General features: G+C 38.0%; 1 protein-coding gene and 1 non-coding gene across 5 annotated transcripts in view; one reads left to right on the plus strand and one right to left on the minus strand.

The window, feature by feature from the left end:
• USP6NL (USP6 N-terminal like) overlaps positions 1-24,243 on the plus strand; it is a 186,998-nt gene that overhangs the window by 88,976 nt on the left and 73,779 nt on the right. For 2 of the 4 annotated variants that reach the window (XM_045874435.3, XM_054507368.2), the window contains exons 3-4: positions 15,530-15,597; positions 17,656-17,738. In XM_045874435.3, coding sequence (XP_045730391.1) covers positions 15,530-15,597; positions 17,656-17,738 — 151 coding nt within the window. Of the gene's footprint in view, positions 1-11,484; positions 11,628-15,529; positions 15,598-17,655; positions 17,739-24,243 lie in introns of those variants that run through there. The other 2 variants (XM_045874437.3, XM_064592081.1) reach the window with 2 other exon arrangements.
• Positions 3,834-3,942, minus strand: LOC123845082 (U6 spliceosomal RNA). Its single transcript, XR_006790927.1, has one exon. It is a non-coding gene; the product is annotated as a U6 spliceosomal RNA (small nuclear RNA).

Raw genomic sequence — 24,243 nt, forward strand, 5'->3', positions numbered from 1 at the left:
ATAAAATCTGTAGTTCCTCCTCTCAGAGGTTAAAATGTTTGTTAGCATTATGGTGCATGTCATTCTTGTCTTTTTTTTTTTTTTTTAAGATTTTACTTTTAAGTAATCGCTACTCCCAACCTGAGGCTCAAACTTAACAACCCCAAGAGCAGGAGTCACATGCAACTGAGCATATTCTTGTATTTTTCTTTTTGTGGGTTTTTTTGTTTTCCATGGTAGTTGATAATTTATTGTTTTATTGTTTGGTATTGAAGTAACTTTAGTCTTCATATGGCATAGTTCTGGAGAAATGTATCATTTAAGGGCGCCTGGGTGGCTCAGATGGTTAAGCGTTTGCCTTCGGCTCAGGTCATGATCCCAGGGTCCTGGGATCGAGCCCCGCATCGGGCTCCCTGCTTGGCAGGGAGCCTGCTTCTCCCTCTCCCTCTGCTGTTCCTCCTGCTTGTGCTCTCTCGCTCTTTCAAATAAATAAATAAAATCCTAAAAAAAAAAAAAAAGAAATGTATCATTTAAGACCTCTGTAGATCACATCTAGAGGGTTTATGTTGTGTTACCATAGCAAATCAGAAGTACTTCCAAAATATTACCAGCTTTGTTTTTGAGGCCACTAAATTTTGCATGGGTTTTTTTTGTTTGTTTGTTTTTTGTTTTTTAAGATTTTATTTATTTGACAGAGAGACAGTGAGAGAGGGAAAACAAGCAGGGGGAGTGGGAGAGTTGGAGAAGCAGGCTTCCCACTGAGCAGGGAACCCGATGCCGGGCTTGATCCCAGGACCCTGGGATCATGACCTGAGCCAAAGGCAGACGTTTAACGACTGAGCCACCCAGGCGCCCCTAAATTTTGTGTTTTGCTTTGGTTTTATTTCACTCCCACCATGGGATTTGGTGTTTGTGAAATGAGTAGAGAGAAACAAAGCTACTTTGATAGGCACTAGCTAGGCATGTAGGCTCACTCGTCTGCCAGGTGACCTGCTTTTGTACACAGTCCATGATTCAGATTCATGCCTAAGGAATATTGCCAATTGTTACATGTGATTACCTTTAGGAGTGTTGAAACTGATGAAACATTAAAATTTTTCAAATGCCAATGAGGAGAGCTGGAATGGTTTGTACAATATTTATATACTCTGTAATTGCCAGTAGTAGGTGTGTTGGAAATGTTGTTTTTTAAAGTTTGATATAATTTAGAATTAATGAATCTTTATACTGAAGAACCTATGTGTTGTACTTAGGGGGAAAAAAGATGTAGTCAAAAGGGTTTAAAAAAAATAAATATAGTCCTGGGTTATATTGAATAGAGGGTATAAATCAAAGACAACTAAAAACCCATTGACAGGGAGCCCATGTTTCCCTGCTCCCTGCCTGGGGTCTGGTGATTGGCAGATGGTAAAGCATTAAAAAAAAAAAAAAAAAAAAAGGTTTAATTCTATCAATTTGAGCTGCTCCAGTTTAACATTTGGAAAATTTTGCTTACTTGTTTGTAATGACCACAGACTAGGAAAATGCATTTTATGTGCATAAAACTCCATGGCAGCTTTCTGGTATCAGTGGAAGGAAATTTTGAGACCTTGGGTATCTGAAAGTGCACAGGAATAAGTAATTTTGGGAAGTCATTTTCAGATCTAGGAAGATTTTTCTTTTTATTGGAGGAGGATATTCAGTTGTGGAAACACAACCAGCACACATGTAGGTTTGAGCACACTGACTCAGCTAACCCACTTCCTGGTTATGGTGCATTAGTTTCTTGGTAGCGTATACCTTTTTAATTTACAGATATGCAGACATATTCTCTTTCTGTCTTCACTTTTGTGGCATAATGGGCAAGAGGACAGGCTTTGTAGCCTTCCAGATAATGGGTTTGTATTGAGGCTTTGACCCTTAACATGGCTTGGACAAGTTGCTTGACCTCTTAAGTTTCATTTTCTCATCTGTAAAATATAAATGATAATAGGGCTGTTTGAACATTCAGTGAGCTATTGTATGTACCTAGCACAGTGCCTGCTGAGTAATAAAAGCTCAATAACATGAGCTTTTAATAAGCACATTCTTATTCCTTCCTGAGCAGCCTTCATTTTTGCTACATCTTCTGGCCAGTTTTCTCTTCAAAACCACCTCCTTGGCTTCTTATTGACTGGAGGGCATTTCCTTGGCCTCTTGCCCTGATTTAATGCTACTTTGAGGATCCCTTTTGACAGATTCTCTTGACAAACGTTTGTTCATTTGCTTGCCATTTCATTTATCCAAAGATTATGTGGAGTGATTAAGAGCACTCTGGGGCCTTATTGCCTTAGTCCCAATGCCACTTCTATAACTTCAAAGCTGTGAGATCTTGCTAGTTAATTAACCTAACAATTTTCTTGTCTGTGAAATGAACAATAATGATACCTACCTCATAGTTTGGATGTGAGGTCATTACACGAAATAACATACATAAGATGTTTAGATTGTGCAGAAGAAATGCTAGCTGTTATTATGAGCCAGACTGTTGCTTGATGTTTATTTTATCTAGTCTCCTCATCAGTGACTTTCATATGTGTATAGCACTTTTGATGTTTATTATATAAAATAAATCTCACTTATACAAGGCACCCCAACACAAAATTATTGGTATAATAACAGTAACAATGTAAAGAATGGGGCACCTGGGTGGCTAAGTCGGTTAAGCATCTGCCTTTGGCTCAGGTCATGATCCCAGGATCCTGGGATCGAGCCCTGTATCAGGCTCCTTGCTCAGTGGGGGGCCTGCTTCTCCCTCTCCCTCTGCCTGCTGCTCCCCCCGCTTGTGCTCTCTCTCTCTCTCTCTCTCTGTCAAATAAATAAATAAAATCTTAAAAAAAAGTCATGTTAAGTGTTATATTAAATACACATACGTATGTGAGATATGCATATATGATGTTCATAGGTTTTGTTAGGGGAGGTGGTGAATGCAACTCTATGTTATGAGGATTATGTGGTGCTGTGCTTGGAGCTTAGGGCACTTTTTAAAAAAAATTATTTGAATGAATGACAGCTTCAGTGTGATATGAACACTTAATATTTATTATTTCCCAAGTTGCTGGCATTTGATGGCCATATTATTATTATTTTTTTAAGTAGTGTCCATGCCCAGCGTGGAGCCCAGTGCAAGGCTTGAACTCACAAACCTGAGATCAAGACCTGAGCTGAGATCAGGAGTTGGCTGCTTAACTAACTGAGCCACCCAGGCACTCCTCGATGGCCTTATATTCTGATTTGAATCTAAGGGCCATTCAGGGACTAAATAATACTTGCATTGTCATACTTTTTTTTTTAAAAAATGTATTAATGCAATTCTTTCTGTGTGCTACTCTGTTGTTCTAAGTGATACTGAGTTCTTGTTTTTGTATGCCATTTTAGGCACAGTTTGTTATTTGCATATCTTTTTTGATTTAAGGAGTGGAAAAGTTACCATCGGATTGAGAACAGGGTTTGCCAAATTATCTGTGGAATTAGTTATGTACTATTAAGGTGGGCATTCTATGAATTCTCTTCCATCCCCTTTGCCTTATATGTGGCCTATAAGAATCTGCTGTAATTGTGTCATTACTCGTTAGTACCCAATGGGCTGAATTCAACACGAACTTGTAGTGAATATAACTGTACATGCATAAAGTTCTGAATGAGCTGAAAGAGTTGTGAAAGTCAAGTAAATGAAGTAGATTCAACAGAATTCTTTCCATAATCATAGAAATTAATTATGAGGGCATTTGAGTTAGTATCTACTAAATGCATAAAGTATTTTAGCAGAGTTAACTTTAGTATCCATATGGTGATTAGTCGGTCATATATTTTTGCTGTTTTTTGTCTTTTTTTGTGTGTTTTTGGAATGGTTCATGAATTTGCGTGTCATCCTTGTGCAGGGGCCATGCTAGTCCTCTCTGTATTGTTCCAATTTTTCGGTATGTGTGCTGCTGAAGTGAGCACTGCGTGTTTCTTGAACATTTCCTATTATTATCCTAAAACAAACAACTTATAGGAGGTATGGTTGCTTAGGATCACAAAGAATATTTCATTTAAGTGGTTCTTGAACTCTCTGCATCATTGGAGTCTATTTTGCACAAATAGTAACAATTCAGTGTGGTAAGTTTAGAAGGCTACTGGAAAGTAGAAAGCAACTGTGAAGAATCCATAAGAATCATAGATATTTTGTTTCTAAGAAAAAAAATGTAAGGACTAGCAGAGGTGAGAAGAAATATAAAAAAGATCATCCATTTTTAATTCAGCAAAATAGCTTGGTGGTTAGAAATAGGGCTTTGAAGTCAGGTAGTCTTGACATTTAAGTCCTGTTCTGCCACTTACTTCCCCAGGACCAGAATGACTTAACCTCTCCACACCTCAAGCTCCCCATATGTAAACTGGGGATAGACATACAACTATCAGAGTATGTTGTGTGAGGATTATATGAGGTTATATGTAGTAAATGCTCAACACAGTGTCTGGCACGTAGTAAACTCTGACTAGACAGGTTGTAAAGTATCCACAAACGGAGTTGTTACCAATGAGTCTTGTGTCATCTTCTAAAACAATCATACTGCTGGAAAAGCAGCTAAGGTATAATCCTGAGTTTGCCAGCAACTGTAGGCGGATCTAAGTGAGTAAAATGACTCATAGCTTGTCTTGGTGCTAAGTATCTGTTGTTGGCAATTTTGTCATTCAACCCTGCCCCCAAATGTGGGAGTTGCACTCATATTCAACAGCTAGTAATTATGCTTCTCATCAGTAGTAATGGTATTTAAATATTGTTACATCACTCCGTATCCTTTTTCTCTGAATCACCTTATACATAAGCGTAGGAGTTTCTAGTCTGATTTGGGGAGTTCTGGGGAACCAACAGTGATACTATTTCTTCTCTTTGAGAAGTAAGACACAAGAGACTGACAGATGGAGAACAAAATGTCTCCTCTATTGGCTGATCTGAGGACATGACATTAGATCTGAAGTGAAAAGGGCTTATTAGCCCATCTTGACTTAGACCGACCCACTGGGTGACTAGCATAGCCGAGCAACTGCAGGCCTCCCCTCAGGACAGGTGCCTTCATGCATGGAGAGTAGACCAGAGGGCATGCACCCAGAGTGGTGAGAGAGAGAGCAAGGAGCTCAACCAAGCCACCCTCAAAAGTCCTGCCCCCATAAGAGGAATGAGGGAAGAGTGGGGGGAGAGTTCTGGAGTGTTCCTTTAGCTGAAGTGTCTCCACATGGACTTGAGGCATGATGGTAGCGCACTCAGCCAAGTGAACAGGACCTTCCTGTCAAGAAAGTGAGACTGTGATGTTCTGTGAGTAGATTGGGGAGCTAGATCAAGGAAGATGTGAGTAGAGGAGTAGACTGGAACACAAACACACGCAAGTCTCTGGTTTTCTTCACCTTTCAAGAGGCTCCTCCTTTATCTGTCTGTCTGTCTATCTGTTGATAGATCGATCTGTCCCCTTCCTTCCTTTCCTTCTTTCCTTCTTCCTTAATGGATATGAAGGACTTGTAAGTAAACAGAAGTGCGAATTAGAAATAAATTGTGACTTCTCATATCTGAATTTTACAGTCTTAATAAAATTTTTAATGCTACCTTGAAATAGAATAAAAAAACAAAGCTGGTAATCTTTAGTAAAGGTATATTTTTGCAGTGAAATTATATCTGTATAATAGTTTAAAATCTAATTGTTGGGGCACCTGGGTTAATCAGTTGAGCGTCCGACTCTTGGTTTTGGCTCAGGTCCTGATCAGGGTTATGGGATCGAGCTCTGCCGCTGTCAGGCTCTGCACTCAGCATGGAGCCTGCTTAAGAGATTCTCTCTCTCCCTCTCCCTCCCCTTCAGCTCCTCCCCTGGCCTGCTAACTGCCAACTAAATAAAGTAAAAATCTAATTGTTAAAAATGAATTGATATATTAAGTGTTTAGCTGGTTGAATAGTTCACAATAGTAATTAATTTTGAGGAGTTATTTTTATCTTTTTAAGAAATATTTGGTGAGTATCTGCCCTGTGTTAGGCACTGTGATAGATACTAGCAATACCAAGATGAATGAGATAACTGTCTTTTCATGGAGCTTACAGTTAAATAGACATGCCAATAAGTATATTCAATAAGGTATTATGGGTACCAGTTTGGAAGTACGCTAGAACAAAAGAAGCAGGCCAGTTCTCCCTTATGCCAATGGGCATTGGTAAGGTGGGTCCACTAGAAGCAGGCTGTAATTCATGATTGAATTTGAGAAAAAAATGATCTTCTCAATTATAACAAATCTTTGCCAGTAATTGTTTTTAGGACTTTAAAAGTTATTTTGTTTCTCATCTTTCTAGAAAGTAGGAAGCAAGTAATAGAAGCCTACCCAGGAATTATTAAGACTATAATTTTAAGTATCTTTTTAGTTATGGAAATATTAAATACCTCGCTAATACCGGGTGCTCTTTGTTTGAAATATTAGAGCTGTGTCCTGTTTTGAAGGGTCTTAAAGTGTATGCTTACAAACAAAGTAACAAACAGCCAACCTATCAGTTATAAAATGTTGATCTTTTTATTTGTATAAGGAAGACCCAGACTTTAAGAATTGTGGGGGAGACTGTGAAAGGGAGCTTGAGATGGCAGTTGGGAAACTGATTGGAAGAGAAGTCATTTGAGCATTAGCTTTACAAAGGTACTCACAAAAGAAGGCCAGTGGGTACCCCTTGCTTTGGCCTGTATAGCACTATAGGTCTGTACAGGTCCCCTTGGATCACTGTGGAGGAAAGAGGGAGATCAAGCCAGGAGAACTTTGCTCCCTCTCTCCTCAACCTCACCTACCTGCCTTGCTGGGCAGTTGGGCTTCTATATAAGAATTTGAAGAAATGTGTTCTGCAAATTTAATGAAAAATTTAAAAACTATTCATTTAAAGCATGATATAGTAGAAAATATTGATACCATGCTGGTAGTGCTATAATAGAAGTATTTTGAGTGGAAAGATAAAAATAATTTACACTGATAATTAAAGTAAAAGCTAAAGTTGAAGAGTATTTAAGCTTATTTATTTTGAATGTGTTTTATGGTATCAGACAATGCATATTAAACCAGAGAAATATGAAGCTATTGTATGGATACTTGTGTGGCTGTTTTGAGAGCAAATCTGGGCATTTCTGAAGACTTTGGGTTATGGCATTGATTCTTTCATGTATTTAGCTTCTAGCCTTTGGCTGTCCCTTCCTTGATCACGATTATTTATAGGAGTTTTATAATTGCAGCTATGACACAAATCTTTTGTTGTCTTATTCCCAGTGAACATGAGAAAGAGAGAAGGAAGCCAATGACTTTTCTAAGATTCTTAACTCTAGTGGAGGGAGGAAGAAGGAGAGAAGAAGGTTTTGGAGGTTGTACAGTTTTTGATAAGACATTGTTTAATATGGAATTGAGTAAGTTATGAGAGATGGAAGTGGGACCTGGCCGGAGTGCAAAGTAATGTTGCATTATAGATGACCTCCCAGTGGAGGGAGTAGAAGGGACATGAGGAGACACTGGGTTAGTTCTCACAGGACCGGCAGGTGGTCGGTATCCCACGGGATCCTGGCATGCTGTTTCAGAATAAGCTTTCTCTGTGGGGGGAGGGCGGGTATTTGGAACTTGTAGGTGCCCGCACTTAATGTCATCTTACACAGAATGACCAGTTATAATAAGTGGTATTTCAGATTCTCTTGTGACTAGTGCATCTTCCTTTATTTTGTTTTTAGTTATGTTTTAGTGTTAATGTGCTTAACTCTGCTTATTCCTCCTTCGAGTATTCCTTCCAGCCTTGGATCTAGAGCATGACAAAATTTAGCAATGGTGCCTATTACGATTTTACCATGAAAGATTTTACCATATATATATATATTTAAGATTTTATTTATTTATTTGAGAGAGAGAGAATGAGAGACAGAGAGCATGAGAGGGAGGAGGGTCAGAGGGAGAAGCAGACTCCCCGCCGAGCAGGGAGCCCGATGCGGGACTCGATCCCGGGACTCCAGGATCATGACCTGAGCCGAAGGCAGTTGCTTAACCAACTGAGCCACCCAGGTGCCCCGATTTTACCATATTTTTGATATGTCTTAGTTCACAGCATGCTAAGAAAGTGATCACAAATAACTGAAACCATTGCGTAGGCACCCTTGGTGCAGAGGGCCTCTTTTGGTTGAAAGATGTGGTGGAATGAAGGAACTCAGATCATGGACAAGAATAACTTATTCAAATTATTTCAAGAAAAAAGAGCATCCTTTGTATTGAGCAGGAAGTGAAAGCCACTGGGAACTGAAGCATGAAGCAGCTTCAGGGAGAGGTCCTTCTGTCTCTTTTTTTAGACTGAACTGTCTCTGCGATGGTGACTCGCTTTGCTCTGCACATCAGGTACTGTTTTCCTCTCTGCAACAGTTGCTTTTTCTCAGCTTCCTGGTAGTTTCTGCTTCCTCTGTTTTTCTGCTCGCCTTTGGTCACCACTGCCTCGGAAGCTCTTTACCTCATGATGTTTCATCTTTAACTCCCATTAAAAATGGCCTCTCATTTTATCCTAGTTCACATATCCTTAGAGAAGACTGGTCGAATAGATTACATTAACGCATTAGGAAGCTTTATAGCTGTGGAAAGGTTGAGGTAGATCTGTTGAAGTATTTGAGCCAGCTGAACTCTGTGTTCCGTGACAGTGTGCTGTACCTTGCCAATTAGCCACCACAGTGGGGGTAGTGGCATTCTGGAAGTTGGGAGATGCCACAAACCAGGTCACTGAGCCCTTACTTCTTCCCTCTAAGAATCGGTTGCTAAGCCCTTATTGGCACACCACTGGGTAGATCTATAGGTGTTGATATGCACAATCTCCAAGATGTACTATTAAATGAAAAAGAGTAAAGTGTAGAATTATTTATAGAACAATTCTAGTTTTTGACTAGCAAAGGGAAATTGACGTCTGTGTGCATGCACGTGGGTACATGCAGGTTCCTGTATAGTGCAGAGCATGTTTGTCACAGGTCACAGTAGCTGCTTTTAAGAAGGCGGCTTAGGTTTGGAGTGGGGTCTGTGTGTGCAGATCAGAGTTTGGTTTTGGACACTTTGTCTGCAGTTGCTTGTGAAGATTAAAAGTTCATAAAATTCTTGTGTAATCAGAATCATGTCAGTATCATATAATCATAATAATGTCAGTATCATTTACTCCAGTCTCAAATATTACGATGTACATAGGAAGGAAGTAAAATCCTACTGTTGAAAGTGTCGAGGTCACATGAATTCATTTCTCCTATTTGCCAGTCCAGTTCAAATGTACAAATGCCTTTTGTACATTTCTTTATATTTGACTGTGACTTTTAGCACTTTCTGCTTTGCTTGTTCTAAGATTTCTAACAGTCCTTTCACCCTCTTTTTGGAGTCTTTCATGTATAAGCTTTTACCGTATCGCTAATAATACCCACTTTCTTCCTGAAGACACCTTGTATTCCCTATTCTAATTTAGGCTGGCTGCTCTCTAGGCAGTTACACAGTGACATCTGGAAATGTCTAATTTTAGCCTCCTGAGATTTCATGGGTCCTGTGTCTGACCTTCTTTTTGGTTCTGTTAAAGAAAATATTATTCTGGCACTTGTTAAAACAACAAAGAAGACTTTGTTCAGGACGATTGCAGTTAGGGTCAAGACGGTCAGCAATAGTGGAGAGAGATCGGGCTCCCCTCCAAACGGTAAGGACAAGTAGGGGTAATACAGGCAGAGTAAAGGATTCAGCGGGTAGAGGTGACATCAAGGGTACCAGAGTCCTTGCTACAGTGACTGAACAGGATTCTGGGTAAAGGCATGCCAGGGTGACCAGCTATCAGGGTGTGGGGGGACTCCTGCTACAGCTGGGCTAGGCAGGCTGGAGACAGGATGAGGCCTCGTCAGGAAGAGGGTTTGGAGGGGCCTGACTAAAGTTTGAAAAAGGAGACAGTCTCTGTCCATTCTTTCTGTTGTTGTCTTGCTTTTCTGTAGTGTATTCTGAAATTCTTTTTAAAAGAAACATTGCATAGGCAGTGAACTTTGAATCATTGTATTGGTTTCCTATCACTGCTACAACAAATGACCACAAACTTGGTGTCTTAAAACAACATAGATTTATTCTGTTACAGTTCTGGAGGCTAGAGTCTGAAGTCAGTTTCACTGGGCCAAAGACAAGGTGTCAGCCTGGCTGGTTCCTTCTGGAGCCATCAGGGGAGAATCCGTTCCCTAGTCTGTTCTAACTTCTGGAGACCGCCTGCTTTCTCTGGCTAGTGACCCCTTCCTTTCTCACAACACTGCAACCTCTTGCTTCCATCGTCACACCTTCTTGTCTCCCTTTTATGTGGTGCCTTATGATTATGTTGGGCCTGTCTGCATGATCCAGAATAATCTCCCCATCTCAGGAGCCTTACTTAATTATGTCTGCAAATCCCTTTTGCCATATAAGGAACATTCACAGGTTCCAGAGATTAGGATGTGGACATCTTCTTGGGGGGGTGGTGGAGTTCATTCTTGAGCTCAGCACAACTCATAATATCTAGAAATGTTTTTATTTTTTCTTCATGCTTCATTGATAGTTGGGCTTGGTATAGAATTCTAAGTAAATGATAATTTTTTCCTCAGAACTTTGGAAACAGAGTTTCATATGTTTTAGCTGGTAAACAGTTTGGTATCAGTCTGATTCTCATTCCTTGGTGTATGACTTGAAATTTTTCCCTCTCCCTAAGCTTCTGCGATCTTTTGCTTATATTAAATATTACAGATGGCTTAAGCTGAGTGTAAACTTAATGCATTAGTGTCCAGTTAAGTGTAATTAATGTTCACAAGCATGCCTCTAACATGGCTATTACATGCAAAGTGGTTTCCAAATTGTAGGTCCTTGACCATTTGAAAGAAAGAAGGAAGCATTGAAGGGAAGTAAGAAAAAATAAATAGAATGGAATAGAAAATTTCATAGTGCCATCCTACAGTAGTTATACACATTGTTTCACAAAACATTTGTTTCAGTTGTATATGTGTGGTGTGTTAAAACTTTCCAAAACCTTCCAAAATTTAGCATGTATTCACTTAGTGTCTGAAACAGAGGCTGAGTTTTCACATTAAAAATTATGTTAAGACGTAAAATGTACTTGAGGAGAACATTCCTACTTAGCTTTAGTTTAATGTTTTTAATAAAAATTGTCTTTGTTGCTTCATGACAAATTTTATTAAAAGTAGTAGGCATGTGGCTAATTTTGCAGTACAAGATGAAGGCATGTTATAAAGCTGCTTGTTTCAAGCTCCTGTTTGTTGTCAGATGGAATGCTGGGTGTAGGCTGGTATGGTTCATACTTGGGATCTAGCCTGAAAGACATGTTTTTACTCTCAACAAACATCATCTTTGTTTGACTATCTGTAGTCCGTGTAACCACAGAAAGGTCTTTTCTTCTCCCCTAGAAACGTTTTCTTTCTTGTGCTTGTTTCACAAATAGTTTAAAGTAGAGCTGCCTTCCACTTTTCTGTTTCAGTTTGTTGCAAGAATGTGTGAGGCACCACCAAACACTCCTGGTGTGCTTGAGAACTGTAAAATAATAATGAAATCTTGGAGTAGATAAGTTTACTTTATGAGGACTGAAGCTACCGTTAATTCCCAAGGCCAGACCAGTTGTCTAACAAAGGGTAAAGTACTTCCTAAATTGGAAGAGTTGATTTTTTTTTTTTTTAAAGATTGTATTTATTTGACAGAGAGAGATACAGCGAGAGAGGGAACACAAGCAGGGGGAGTGGGAGAGGGAGAAGCAGGCTTCCCGCGGAGCAGGGAGCCCAATGCGGGGCTCGATCCCAGGACCCTGGGATCATGACCTGAGCCGGAGGCAGACGCTTAACGACTGAGCCACCCAGGCGCCCCTGGAAGAGTTGATTTATATATAGTAATTATCTGTCAGAATGTACAGTAGGAAAAGTGTTGTCAGTTTTGTTTTAGTGGATTTGAAATTTACTAACTTTGACTGACTTGTTCATTACAATTTGGGATTAATTGAATGATACTAAGCTACAATGCCTGCTTTTAAAAAATGTCATTCAGGAGGATGCTTGCTTCTTAAAAGTTCTTGTGTTTAAAGGGAATTAGAGGTCTTCTTAAAATGTTATAGTTGTCAGTTTTTTAAATGCTTCATAAGATGCGATAGCAGTCATTATCTTCCATAAATTTGTGCCCAGGTGTGTTTTCCTGTATACTTGAGTATTTAATGTCTTTTGATTTTTACTGCTTCAAATATGCCTTTTTTACTTTGGAACGTTGTTACGTTAGATGTGAAGTCAATAAAAATAATTTGATTTAATTTGGCTTGAGTAATGTAATAGAGATTTTTAAAATTTAATAATGACATGTGATGTAAGTACTGAGGAACACAACTGTCACTGTTTAATAGGTGCCTGGAACTTTGTGCACACTTGAGCACAGACACAAGACAGCTGTTGATATCCCTTTGTGGTCAGTGTTTTAGGGCAGACTCTTTGTTCTTGGAATGGAATTTCTAAATAAGCACTCACAATGAAACCAAAGGGAGGGTTCTAGTGTAATTCTTAATAAACTTCTCAACTCTAGATCAGACAGTGTGAAACAAAATATAACTACAGTGAATGCTGTATAGGGATATTACTTCTTACTCTAAAGATGATTGCCTCACAATGTAGATTACTAAATAATGTCTCTACTACTCCCTGTTGGAAAGAATTGGCATTTAGATTTAGTCTCTTCAGAGAAGCAGGTTTGGCTATATTTTATAAAATCAGTCTGACTTCAAATTCATGCTTTTTTTAGAACACATTTGTCAACATTACAGAATTTTCTCTCCACAGGGAAATGCAATGATAAGAAATTTCTAAGGGAACTTAAAGATTTAGAACTTACTTTATTTGATTTGGAGGACTACTCTAATCATACTAAAGTACATGATCTTTCATAAAATTAAGATAGAATTTCAATCAATTCCAGTATGGCCTCTATTAAATGCTTAGATTTTCCTTTCTGGAAATCTGTAGACTATAGAGATGAGCTGTGGAAAGCTTTCTATCTTATAGTTCACCACAATGATGCTTTCTTGGGATACTTTGCATCTTCTCAACTCCATACTGTTTCCAGTTCTTGCCTTTATATGTTTAAACTTGTCATTGTTAAGTAGGAAATAGGGTTGAAACTCCTAGGATGGGTAGCAGGAATGAAGGTCTGATACAGAATATATTCAAAGAACACACTCATCCATTGAATTTGATCACCATAGATACTCACGCTTAGTTGTTCTGATAATGGAAGTGGAATTTAATAAGTAGTCAGCTTTCTTAGTTCGAGTTTAATTTCTATTAATTTACTTTCCCCCTTTGTAGAAGTGGGAGTGTAATGTTGTGAAGCTGGGCAACAGAAGAGGGAAAAGGTATTGACAGAGTTCTGTAAGTCTAGAATAGTAGGGTAATGAATATATAATTGAGTTGATTATCCTAGACTTCTGATTACATTAGTTCATTGTGAAAATCTAAACAACTAATCTGCATTTTTGTTAATTTTATTGAACCATTCCATTATTTATTCACTTTTCCCCCAAAGGATAGCATATTGACACTTTGTAGTCTGAGAAAAGCAGTGACATAAATACACTTTTTCCTCAAATAAATGTTTAAAAATTTACAAATTCCCATTTTTACCAGTTTTTACTATTATATTGATGACTTCATTGGCCTAAATCCCTAGAGGTAGAATTGTTGGGGTATGCCCATTTTTAAGATTCTGCAGACATATTATTAAATTGCTTTCCCCAAAGATTTTTATACACTAATAAGTCACCCCTCAGAGTAAGCTACTGCAGATTTCCCCATGCTATTGTCAACATTGAGTAACATCAATCCATTTTGTGGTCAGTCTAAGATAAGTACAAAGATATTTTAAAACTTGTATTTCTAATACGTTTGTTTTTTTTTTATCCCCATGCCTTGGCTTTTAAATTTAGATTTTATTTTTATCAGAGCTATACTTGGTTTAAAGATTCAGCAGTCTGTACAGCTTATTTTGAAAAATAGCTGACTGCCATACTCCTCCCTCCTCACAGCCCACCCCACAGAAGTAACCACCTTCCACTCCCCGGGCTGCTTCGTTTCTGTTCTCTTCCGTAGTGCTAGATGGCATGCCTGGATTGCCCCTTCCGCTTCTGCAGTTTCAGGCCGTATCTGCTGGTCTCCTGCTGCGGAGAGGATATGGTTTTCTTCCCTGCACCCAACCCCTTCCACGCTCGTGCACATCCTTTCAATCTCAGGGAATTGACCCCTTTCGTCAGTACTCTGTGTTCAGCCCCACCCTTCCCGCTCCTCAGGAGCCACCATTTGCTGGGCCTTTGATGGAGGGGATTAGTGAGTTTCAAGAAGAATGGATATAAAATGTATGTTCCATCTGGCATCTTTCCCTGGAGGTCCTTTCTTGTGTCTTTAGTAATCATTTTTATAAAGTAATCCTTAAAATTATTGGCCATAGAGTCAAGACTATCTGGATTTGAATTCCAGTTTTGCTCTTTATTAGTTTTGTGACCTTAGACAAGTTCACTAAAATCGCTAGGCTTCATTTTTTGGTCCATGTGATAGAATTCATATGATACCTATCTTAGGGTGTCCTTGTGAGAAATAAACGTGATAAGGCATGTAAAGTGTTTTTCACAGTATCTGCTGCCTGCAGATATCTTACTATCTGCCAGAGACTTACTGAGAACACAGATATGCTTCTGGCTGCTATTGTTACTCTTGTGAATTTCTTGCTCATGGCCTTTGCCCAGATTTCCAGTGGAATGCTTGTCTTTTTCTTCCTGATAAGAGGTGCCTTTGATATAGCCTGTTACGGGTCTTTTGTTTTTCTTTACGGTACTTGTGATGTCTAATCATATGCATACTATTTCATGTTATGATCTCTACTGCTGTAGTCAGATTTGTGTTTTTCAAAGATACATGGTGGTAGTAAGAGAGAAGGGTATGTGTGTGCTGTAAGATGGAGATTATCATAGTAGTTGGGACAGTTGATGAGGGGGACCTCGGAGGCCAAATGAAGAAGTAATTCTTTTCATCATGTAGGAGAAATATATTTTTTTTTAACTCCTGAAGTATATCTTATACTGGTTTGTTTTGTGGACAAATTACCTCAGTTTGTAAAAGCCTTCTTGAATGTTCTTCTCATCGTACACCCAGGTGGATTTTATCTGAAAACTTAGAGCTTTCGGTTTGTTTCTACTTTAATACTTATTTCTCTGAAATTAGATCCAAAATTGCTTCTTGAGGGATAAGATTTATCGTCTCCCCTACGTTAATGCTATGTTAACAAATTTGCTTTCTTTTAAATATCATGTATATTATTGAAATGGTAGATGCATTGATATTTCAACGTTGGTAGTTACAGATACTTAACTCAGCCTTTTATTTGATTTTGCTGGTTTGTCCTTTTAGGCAATACCGATTTATTGTTTTATTTTTGTTTTGTCTTAGTTTTATAATTAATTAACTTTATGGTTCTTTAAAAAACGGTTCATCTAAATTTGATCTCTCCACAGATTCGGACCAGGATGTAGCACTCAAACTTGCCCAGGAGCGAGCTGAAATAGTTGCTAAGTATGACAGAGTAAGTATTCATATTTACCCTTTGAATAAGTTTTATTAGAAAAAAAACATATAAATAGAAATGGATTTGGTGTTTGGAGAGCTTAAATTAAATTACAGAAGCAGTTTGTTTACTTTATGTGACAATGGAAGTCGTCTTTTTTTCTCTGACTTCATCTCCAGATTCTCTCTCCGTCTTTCCCTCTGCTCCAGCCACTCTAATCTCACACCAGGCTTGCACCTACCTCTGGGCCTTTGCATTGCTGTTTCTTCTGCCTAGAACACTTTAATCCTGGATATTCTCCTGCCTCATTGCCTCACCTTTTTCAGATCTTCACCCAGATCCTGCCGTCTTAGTGAGGTCTTCTCTGACCACACTGTTTAATAACCCCCTTCCCCAGCTCTCTGGATCCCTGTTCTCTTCTTTATTTTTCATTATAGCCCTTATTATATCAGCATACTTCATATTATATTTACTTTGTTTGTTGTCTGCTCTCACTCCTAGAACGTAAACTCTGAGGGTAAGGATTTCTTTTGTTTGCTTTACTCTTGTATCCTAAATATCTGGAGTAGTTCCTAACTCATGCTAGGTATTCAGTAAATATTTGAATATGTCCGTATATAGAATTAAATACCCATTTTATTTATAATTTATATATGCTATTAAAGTTTTAACATGGATCTGAAAATTTGAACTTATACATTATGTATACTCTCCATTACCATTTTATCTCTGTTAGTTATGGAATCTGGTTTTTGATGCCCTAGAATATCACAGTTGTTGACAGTTTACGTATCTCCTTATTATTACTTTACCCCTTGAGGTCTGTAATAGGTTGTAGGCAGTGATTTATAAATGTCATGTTTTATATTTATCTCAGTTGCATGTAATTTCATATCTGTTATTTTTAATTATTTGTGAGAATAATAGGAGCATGAAATTATAGAAAGCCATCTGGACTGTGCCCTGCTCCCAGGGAGGCCATACAGGCAGGCAGTGCTCTACTTAATAGTTACGTTCCTAGAGTTTGTTTTTAAATTGGTTGTTTGGAGCATCAGACACAATTTCCCATTATTGTGAGTAGGTTTTAGTGGAGTCTGGAAAACCTAATTAATTTATTTAACTGCTTAGTTAATTTAAAACCAATAGAATTATCATTCATTCATGCTTGTATGCATTTTTTTTTTCCATGCAGTTAAGTCACACTTAGAAACTAGGCTAGCCATTGTGCAGTCATTGATAAAATATACGCACATGGAGGGGTCCACAAGACAGTTGGGTATTGAATCTGAAATTTGATGGATTGGTGTAGACATTTGAAGTTCCTACTCTAATCGGTGCTGGTTAACAGCTTCAAAAGTAGAGTGAGAAGAGCAATGGGCTGAGGGCAGTGCTGTGGGCACACTGACAGTTAAGAGGGACCCATGAAGACCCATCAAAACAAGAGTTGGATGGTATGAGGAGAACCAAGAGAGGCTGGTATGATGGAGTTTGAGGAATGGGGAGTGAGCAATACTGAGAAATGTACTGAACAGAATCCACTAGATAAGAACTGAACAGTGTCCACTGGATGATCTGTCCAAGGGCAGATCATTTTTGACCTTGGCAAGAATAATGTCAAGGCTGATGTAGCTGTGAAGTAAAGAAGTAGAGACACAAGATGGATAGCTTACTGTTCTGAGAAGTGTGGATGAAAGGCAAGAAAGAGTTTTTCCTATGACATGTTTAGTCAAAAACATTAAAGTTTGGCAGTTCCTTCTTGAGTGGCTTTCTTACCCTTCGTTGCTCTGTCTTTCCCAGTTGACTTCTGACACAAACCCAAGTCTGATCAGGGCTTAGCTGCGTGTCAGCTGTTGGTGGAATACGGGATCTTCTGAAGCTTGTAACTGGGAAGTAGTGATTATATTGCCAAAAGTAGTTTGTTTTTTTTTAAAGTTAATTTAGGTTGGTAGTGTCTCATTTTTAACTCTTATTATTAATTCTTAAAAAAATTAACTCTTGTTTTGTGGTCTTCTTGTTTTAAGTAATTATTCAGTTTTATAAATTCCCAATAATACCCTTCTTTGTCCCCTATTACAGGGACGAGAAGGTGCAGAGATTGAACCTTGGGAGGATGCTGATTACCTTGTTTACAAAGTCACGGATAGATTTGGCTTTTTACAGTAAGTTGCATTGTTTGAAAGCTAACTTTTTTATTATAGTGTTTCTATGGTGACCTATTATATTGATTTTCTTTATTTTTAATCGCACAGCTGTGAATAAGATTCCAGGAGTAGTCCTGCAATGTGCTTTTTGTTATTAAATTCCTGGCATTTTTCGGGGCGCCTGGGTGGCTCAGTCGTTAAGTGTCTGCCTTCGGCTCAGGTCATGATCCCAGGGTCCTGGGATCGAGCCCCATATCAGGCTCCCTGCTCAGCAGGAAGCCTGCTTCTCCCTCTCCCACTCCCCCTGCTTGTGTTCCCTCTCTCGCTGTGTCGCTCTCTGTCAAAAAATAAATAAAAATTTACTTTAAAAAAAAAAAAAAATTCCTGGCATTTTTAACCTCTATGATTAACATTGAACTATATAGTTAAGAATACAATCTTTAATATTTGTTGTATTTTAGTAAGAACATAAAGTGCAATAAATGAGTTATATTAATAATCTAGCAGAATTAAATGGAAATGAATAATAATTTGTATTTCAAAAATAATTACAAAACATTTCATTTTATGTAAATGCATTTTTTAAATAATTAGCAATTAGAACTTTAGTGTTATGCAGCCTAGAAATGAACAATGAGAGGAAATGCTGTTGATCTTTCCCATAGTTATAAATGTCTTTGTGTTATTGCTTCTCAGAATTAATTCCATTTATCCTGAGTATGTTATATAAAGAGTTGAGAGAGGTCTAGACTACTGTAAAGGGGCTAAAGTGATTTTGACTCTTGAAAACATCCTGCTAGTGATGCAAATTCTGCCTGTTCCAGTTCTGGCATTGTTTGGGCAGATCCCTACAGGCTAGAGACTTCTCTTCATCTCTATAGTTTGTTTGCTTCCATCCAATTTAGTGAGTAATTTCTCATTCAAATTTATTCTTTTCCAGTCTGATTTACTATAAATAGGAAAAAGCCAGAGTTTTTTTTCTTTTTAATTTTAGGATATATGATTACATTTTGAAGGAAAAAATATAATTTCTTGATAGTTCATAGCAGTAACTTGTAGTACTCAGACTTTGTTTTCTCCTTCTGTTGAGTTTTCTTGCATTTAGAAAGTATTTTTTGGTATCTTCTTTTTCTTTGGGTAGAACAAGCAAACAAAGTTAAGAGAAACAGCTCTGGGAGTTAGAGAATGTGTGCCCTTCTTGTGGCTTCACTTGTTGCAGTTAACCCTTTCATGCCTCATCTGTAAAATGGAATCATCACTGCTCTACATACTTTATAGTTGAAGCTTTGAAGAAATAAAATGGTAGAATGCCATATAAAGGTCTGGACAAATATAAGGTGGTGTTATTATACCCAATGACATTAGCATAACCAGAGTGTTCTCTTGAGTAGTTATAATTAGAAGACTTTGAACTTTAACAGACCAGCAGAGCAGTATTTAACTATGATGAAACGCTCTTCTTAAATTAAACCCCCACTTCCACTTTTTTTTTTTTTTTAAATAAATCAAACTTGGCCACAAATGTGGCAGGAAATGGTTACACATTTGTGTGGGTTAGTGTGCAGATCTGAGATATGGGATAAAGTTTTAAAGGACAGTTTGAGCTTTTAGCCCCATCAAGATCAGTGGATCCCAAACTTGTCTGCACACTAGAATCAGCTGAGAAATTTTTCTTAAAAATAAATTTCTGGGCTCTATCCCAGATTTTGATTCAGAAGGTGCAATATAACTTAGCTTATTTTGGCCTTCTCAAGTGACTGTATATTGGGAGTGAACCACCAAAGGAGATGTTTATATCATAAAATGGTCTAATATAGTATAAGCGACATGTGAAAAACCTGTGCATTCCAAAAGGTTCTAGTAGTTACCTAAAATCTCTTTTCTCATTGCTTGAAACATGTTTAGTCCATCCATTATTTATCTTACTAATATTAGCTAGTATTTATTGAGCACTTACTGTGTGTCAGGCACTGTTCTAAGCCCTTTACATGGATAACTCATTTATTCCTCTCCAAAACTCTTTGGGGTAGGTACTCTTTTTATCTTTTTTTTAGATGAACCTGAAGCAGAAAGCGGTCAACCACCTGGCCCAAGTTGTGTTGACTGTGTCAAATGTGGGCTGTAGACTTCGGCAGTCTTATTACAGCAGGGCCTGTGTTCTGAACTTCTGCAGTATACTGCCTGTTACTACTCTCCTGTATTTTAATTAATTAAATAAATAAATAATTAATTAATTAATTTTTAAGATTTTACTTATTTATTTGTCAGAGAGAGAGAGAGCACAAGCAGGGGGAGCGGCAGGCAGAGCAGGCAGAGGGAGAAGCAGACTCCCCCGCCAAGCAGGGAGCCCGATGCGGGACTCGATCCCAGGACCCTGAAATCATGACCTGAGCTGAAGGCAGCCGCTTACCGGACTGAGCCACTCAGGCATCCCTCTCCTGTATTTTAAATGAGAGAAACACAAAAGTGCTTTGACACGCCTAGAAAGAAATTTGAAGGCAGTCACTTGTATGAAGGTATATACATCAGATAGCTAAGCTCACCACTTCTTTGAAAATGAAGCCAATTGGTACCAGTTCTCATATGATCACACTAATTTTTTAATTTATACCATCGTGCAGTCCTGAAGCATCCAGCACAAATGAAAATAATGAAGCAGAGAAATGGATTTTAGTGTAATGTTAGGCTTTGTTAAATTTTACCAAACTTGATTTTTGTTACAATGCCTACTTTAAGTAAAACACATTCTCCAGAGGTTGCTGCTGGTGCCTTCCACTACTTGTCACTGTAGCCTGAAGTTTTTTTTTTTTTTTTGCACTATTGAATAAAGTCAGTTGGCCTAGGCATTTAGATATTGCCTTCTATCACACCTTGATCGAAGAGCCTTTCTTTCTGCTGTTTTAGTTCTCTGCAATTTTTGATTGGTTCTGCAGTGAAATTGGGTTTTAAGTGTCAATGTCAGTACAATACAGTGGACAAAAGTAACTTTGTGATCTTCTCTGAAGGCTGCTGACTTCATATCTAATTACAGTTTTAGTAACTTAAATTGCTTGTTATGATATGTGGCAGTATTAACAAAAGCAGTATAGGCCTAACTTGGCTTTATAACAGATTTCACAATAAATATAAAAATGGTTGCCAAACCAGCTTGGCTTGATGCTGCAACGGGAAGGTCTTTGTTTAGGATTCAGAAATGGGGAGTTATCCCTGGTCTGGATGCCTGTGACAGAGTTACATCTGGAGAATGGAGAAATCAAGTGTGTTTAAGAGTTAGAGAAATTTTGAAATTTGAACTTTCAACATTTTTATCAAAAATAGTCACTGCTGGTCTGTTCAGCTTGGAATGCTTGGAATTTGGATAGTGATAGAGCTTTTAGGTCAGAAGTTATTAATAGAATTAGAAGGAAATTGTATCAAAAATAAAGATAAAATTAATATCAAGCTTCAGATTTTCAACTAATCAAAAGGTGTATATTTGAAAAAATTAGCAAATTGTCTGTAGTTTACTATGACTATATAAATATTTGAAAGCCAAAATAAAGGTGTTTTTGTTTTTAAAGAACTTCTGTTTTGATGACAAGAGCTTGCGAACTCTTTCTACTTGTCTAATCCTTTTGATTAGAGTAAATCTAAACTTAGATAGACTTAACTGCAAAAAACAAAATTTAGTCAACATACTCAATTTACTGATTTTAGCAAGTTAAGTTTTAAGTTACCCGGTGAAATTTTGTCTCACAGAAATATGCCACCTGAGGTATTGAAAAATTACAGGCACATATACTCTAGTTAATAATTCTTTTAAGTTTAAAGCAGATGAAAACAGATTGAGTTAAGGCCCCTCTCTTTCCAGGGATGACTGTGTTGTTGTTTTTACTTACTGTGTTTCTATGAGGTATGGCTTCTTGTTGTCAGCGTGGCATTTTCTTTTAGCAACTTCTATGTACCTCTTTCCTTTAGAGGACAAACCTTTGTTTTTTAAAGTGGGGTCAGGCAAACATTTTCTGTGAAGAGCCGGATAGGAAATATTTTTGGCTTTGTGGACCTTGTGATCTTTGTCATAATGATTCAACTCTACTGTTGTAGCGTGAAAACAAGCACAGACAATACACGAATGAGCATGGTAGTGTTCCATTGAAACTTTATTTACAAAAGTGGGCAGTGGGCCGGATTTGACCCATGGGGCTGTAGTTTGCTGACCTAAAGGAATATTCTGTACACATCCAGACTTTGGTCTTTCTTTTCTTCTACTTGGAGAATATGTAAGTGGCAAGGGGAAGATGCATCTATGCATGCCGGCATGTGTTCACCCTTTTATTCCATACTTTCACTCAGCAACATTTAGTGCCCTCCTGCAGCCTGCCAGCCACTGTGCTTGAGGCCGGTGCTGTGCTTTACATGTGTATTTTAGACATTGTGTGTAGCTTTTGGAAAGGCAGCAATCCCCTGCTTTCTCCTTGGAAGGCTGTGAAGATTAATGCACGCCATCACAGAAATCTGAGGAGGAAAAGTTCTATGGCGATCAGTGTTGTGCACACAGCAGATTTTGTATAAAAGGTTTTAGGTATGGGGCAATAATGCAAGAAAATCCATACAGGAAAACTTGACCACATCTTTGCTCTTTCATCCATCTAAGCAGTCTCAAGACTGTTTTCACAATTCAGCATCCATCCATTATGGAGGGAATGGACCTCATCAGGAATGAGGCCACATAAGACAGACCCACAGCTAATATCATACCCAATGGTGAGAAGCTGAAGCTTTTCCTCCGAGACCAGGAACAGAACAAAGATGCCCACTCTTGCCACTTTTAATCACATAGTTAGGTAAGAAAAAGAAATAAAAGTCCAGACTGGAACAGAAGAAGTAAAACTGTCTCTATTTGCAAATGAAATGATTTTATATATAGAAAACCATTAAGACTCCACCAAAAAAATTGTTAGAACTGATAAATGAATTCAGTAAAGTTGCAGCATACAAAATCAATATACAATAATCATTTGCATTTTTATATATAGTAAAAGCTATCAAAAAGAAATTAAGAAAATAATTCTGTTTATAACTGCATCAAAGAGAATAAAATAGCTAGGAATCAGTTTAACCAAGGAGAAAAAGATATACTCTGAAAACTGTAAGACACTGATGAAAGAAATGTAAGATGATACAAATAAATGGAAAGAAGTTCCATACTCATGGATTGGAAGAATTGATTTTGTTAAAATGTCCATACTATCCAAAGCTATCTACAGATTCAGTGTAATACCTATCAAAATGCCAATGGCATGTTTCACAAAAATAGAATGTGTACGGTCTTAAAATTTGTATGGAACCACACAAGACCAAAATAGCTAAAGCAATCTTGAGAAATAAGAACAAAGCATCATACTTCATGATTTCAAACTCTATTACAGAGCTTGAGTAGTCAAAACATTATGGTATTGGTGTAAAAATAGAAACATAGATTGATGGAACAGAATTGAGAGTCCAGAAATAATCCTATGCAAATATGGTCAGTTAATTTACAACAAAGCAGCCAAGAATATACCTGGGGAAGGGACAGTCTTTTCAGTAAGTGGCGGTGGGAAAACTGGGCAGCCACAGGCAGAAGAATGAGTGTATTAAAGGCTTAAGTGTAAGACTGGAAACCATAAAACTCCTAGAAGAAAACATAGGCCCTAAGCTCCTTGACATCGGTCTTGATTTTGATTTTTTGGATCTGATACCAACAGCAGAGGCAACAAAAGCAAAAATAAACAGGTGGGACTACGTCAAACCAAAAAGCTTTTGTACAGCATATAAAAAGGGCAGCCTACCAAATGAGAGAAAGTATTTTCAAAATAGGTATCTGCTAAGGGGTTAATATCCAAAATATGTAAAGAACTCATACAACTAAGTAAAAAATAATCTGATTAAATAATGGGCAAAGAACCAGAATAGACATTTCCCCAAAGAAGACATACAAATGGCTACCAGACACATGAAAAGATGCTTAACGTCACCAATCATCAGGGAAATCCAAATCAAAGTCACAATGAGCTATCACCTCATATCTGTTAGAATAGCTGTTATTAAAAAGACAAGAAATAACAACTTTTGGCAAGGATGTGGAGAAAAGGGAACCCCCGTGCACTGCCTGTAGGAATGTAAAATGGTGCACCTACTATGGAAGACAGTATGGAGGTTCCTTAAAAAATTAAAAATAGAACTACTTAGGGACGACTGGGTGGCTCAGTTGGTTAAGCATCTGCCTTCACTTAGGTCATGATTCCAGGGTCCTGGGATCGAGCCCCACATTGGGCTCCTTGCTCAGCAGGGAGCCTGCTTCTGACCTCTGCCTGCCGCTTCCCTTGCTTGTTCTCTCTCTCTCTGTCAAATAAATAAATAAAATCTTTACCAAAAAAAATTAGAACTACTTATGATCCAGCAGTTCTACTTCTGGGTATTTATCCAAAGGGAAATCACTATCTCAAAAAGATTTTTATACACCCCCTGCCCCGTGTTCATTGCAACATTATTTACAATAGCC

The sequence above is a fragment of the Mirounga angustirostris genome, unplaced genomic scaffold (assembly GCF_029215605.1).
Source record: "Mirounga angustirostris isolate CCGP_5_RB_7025 unplaced genomic scaffold, mMirAng1.0.hap1 SCAF_5, whole genome shotgun sequence".
NCBI classification, from domain to species: Eukaryota; Metazoa; Chordata; class Mammalia; order Carnivora; family Phocidae; genus Mirounga; species Mirounga angustirostris.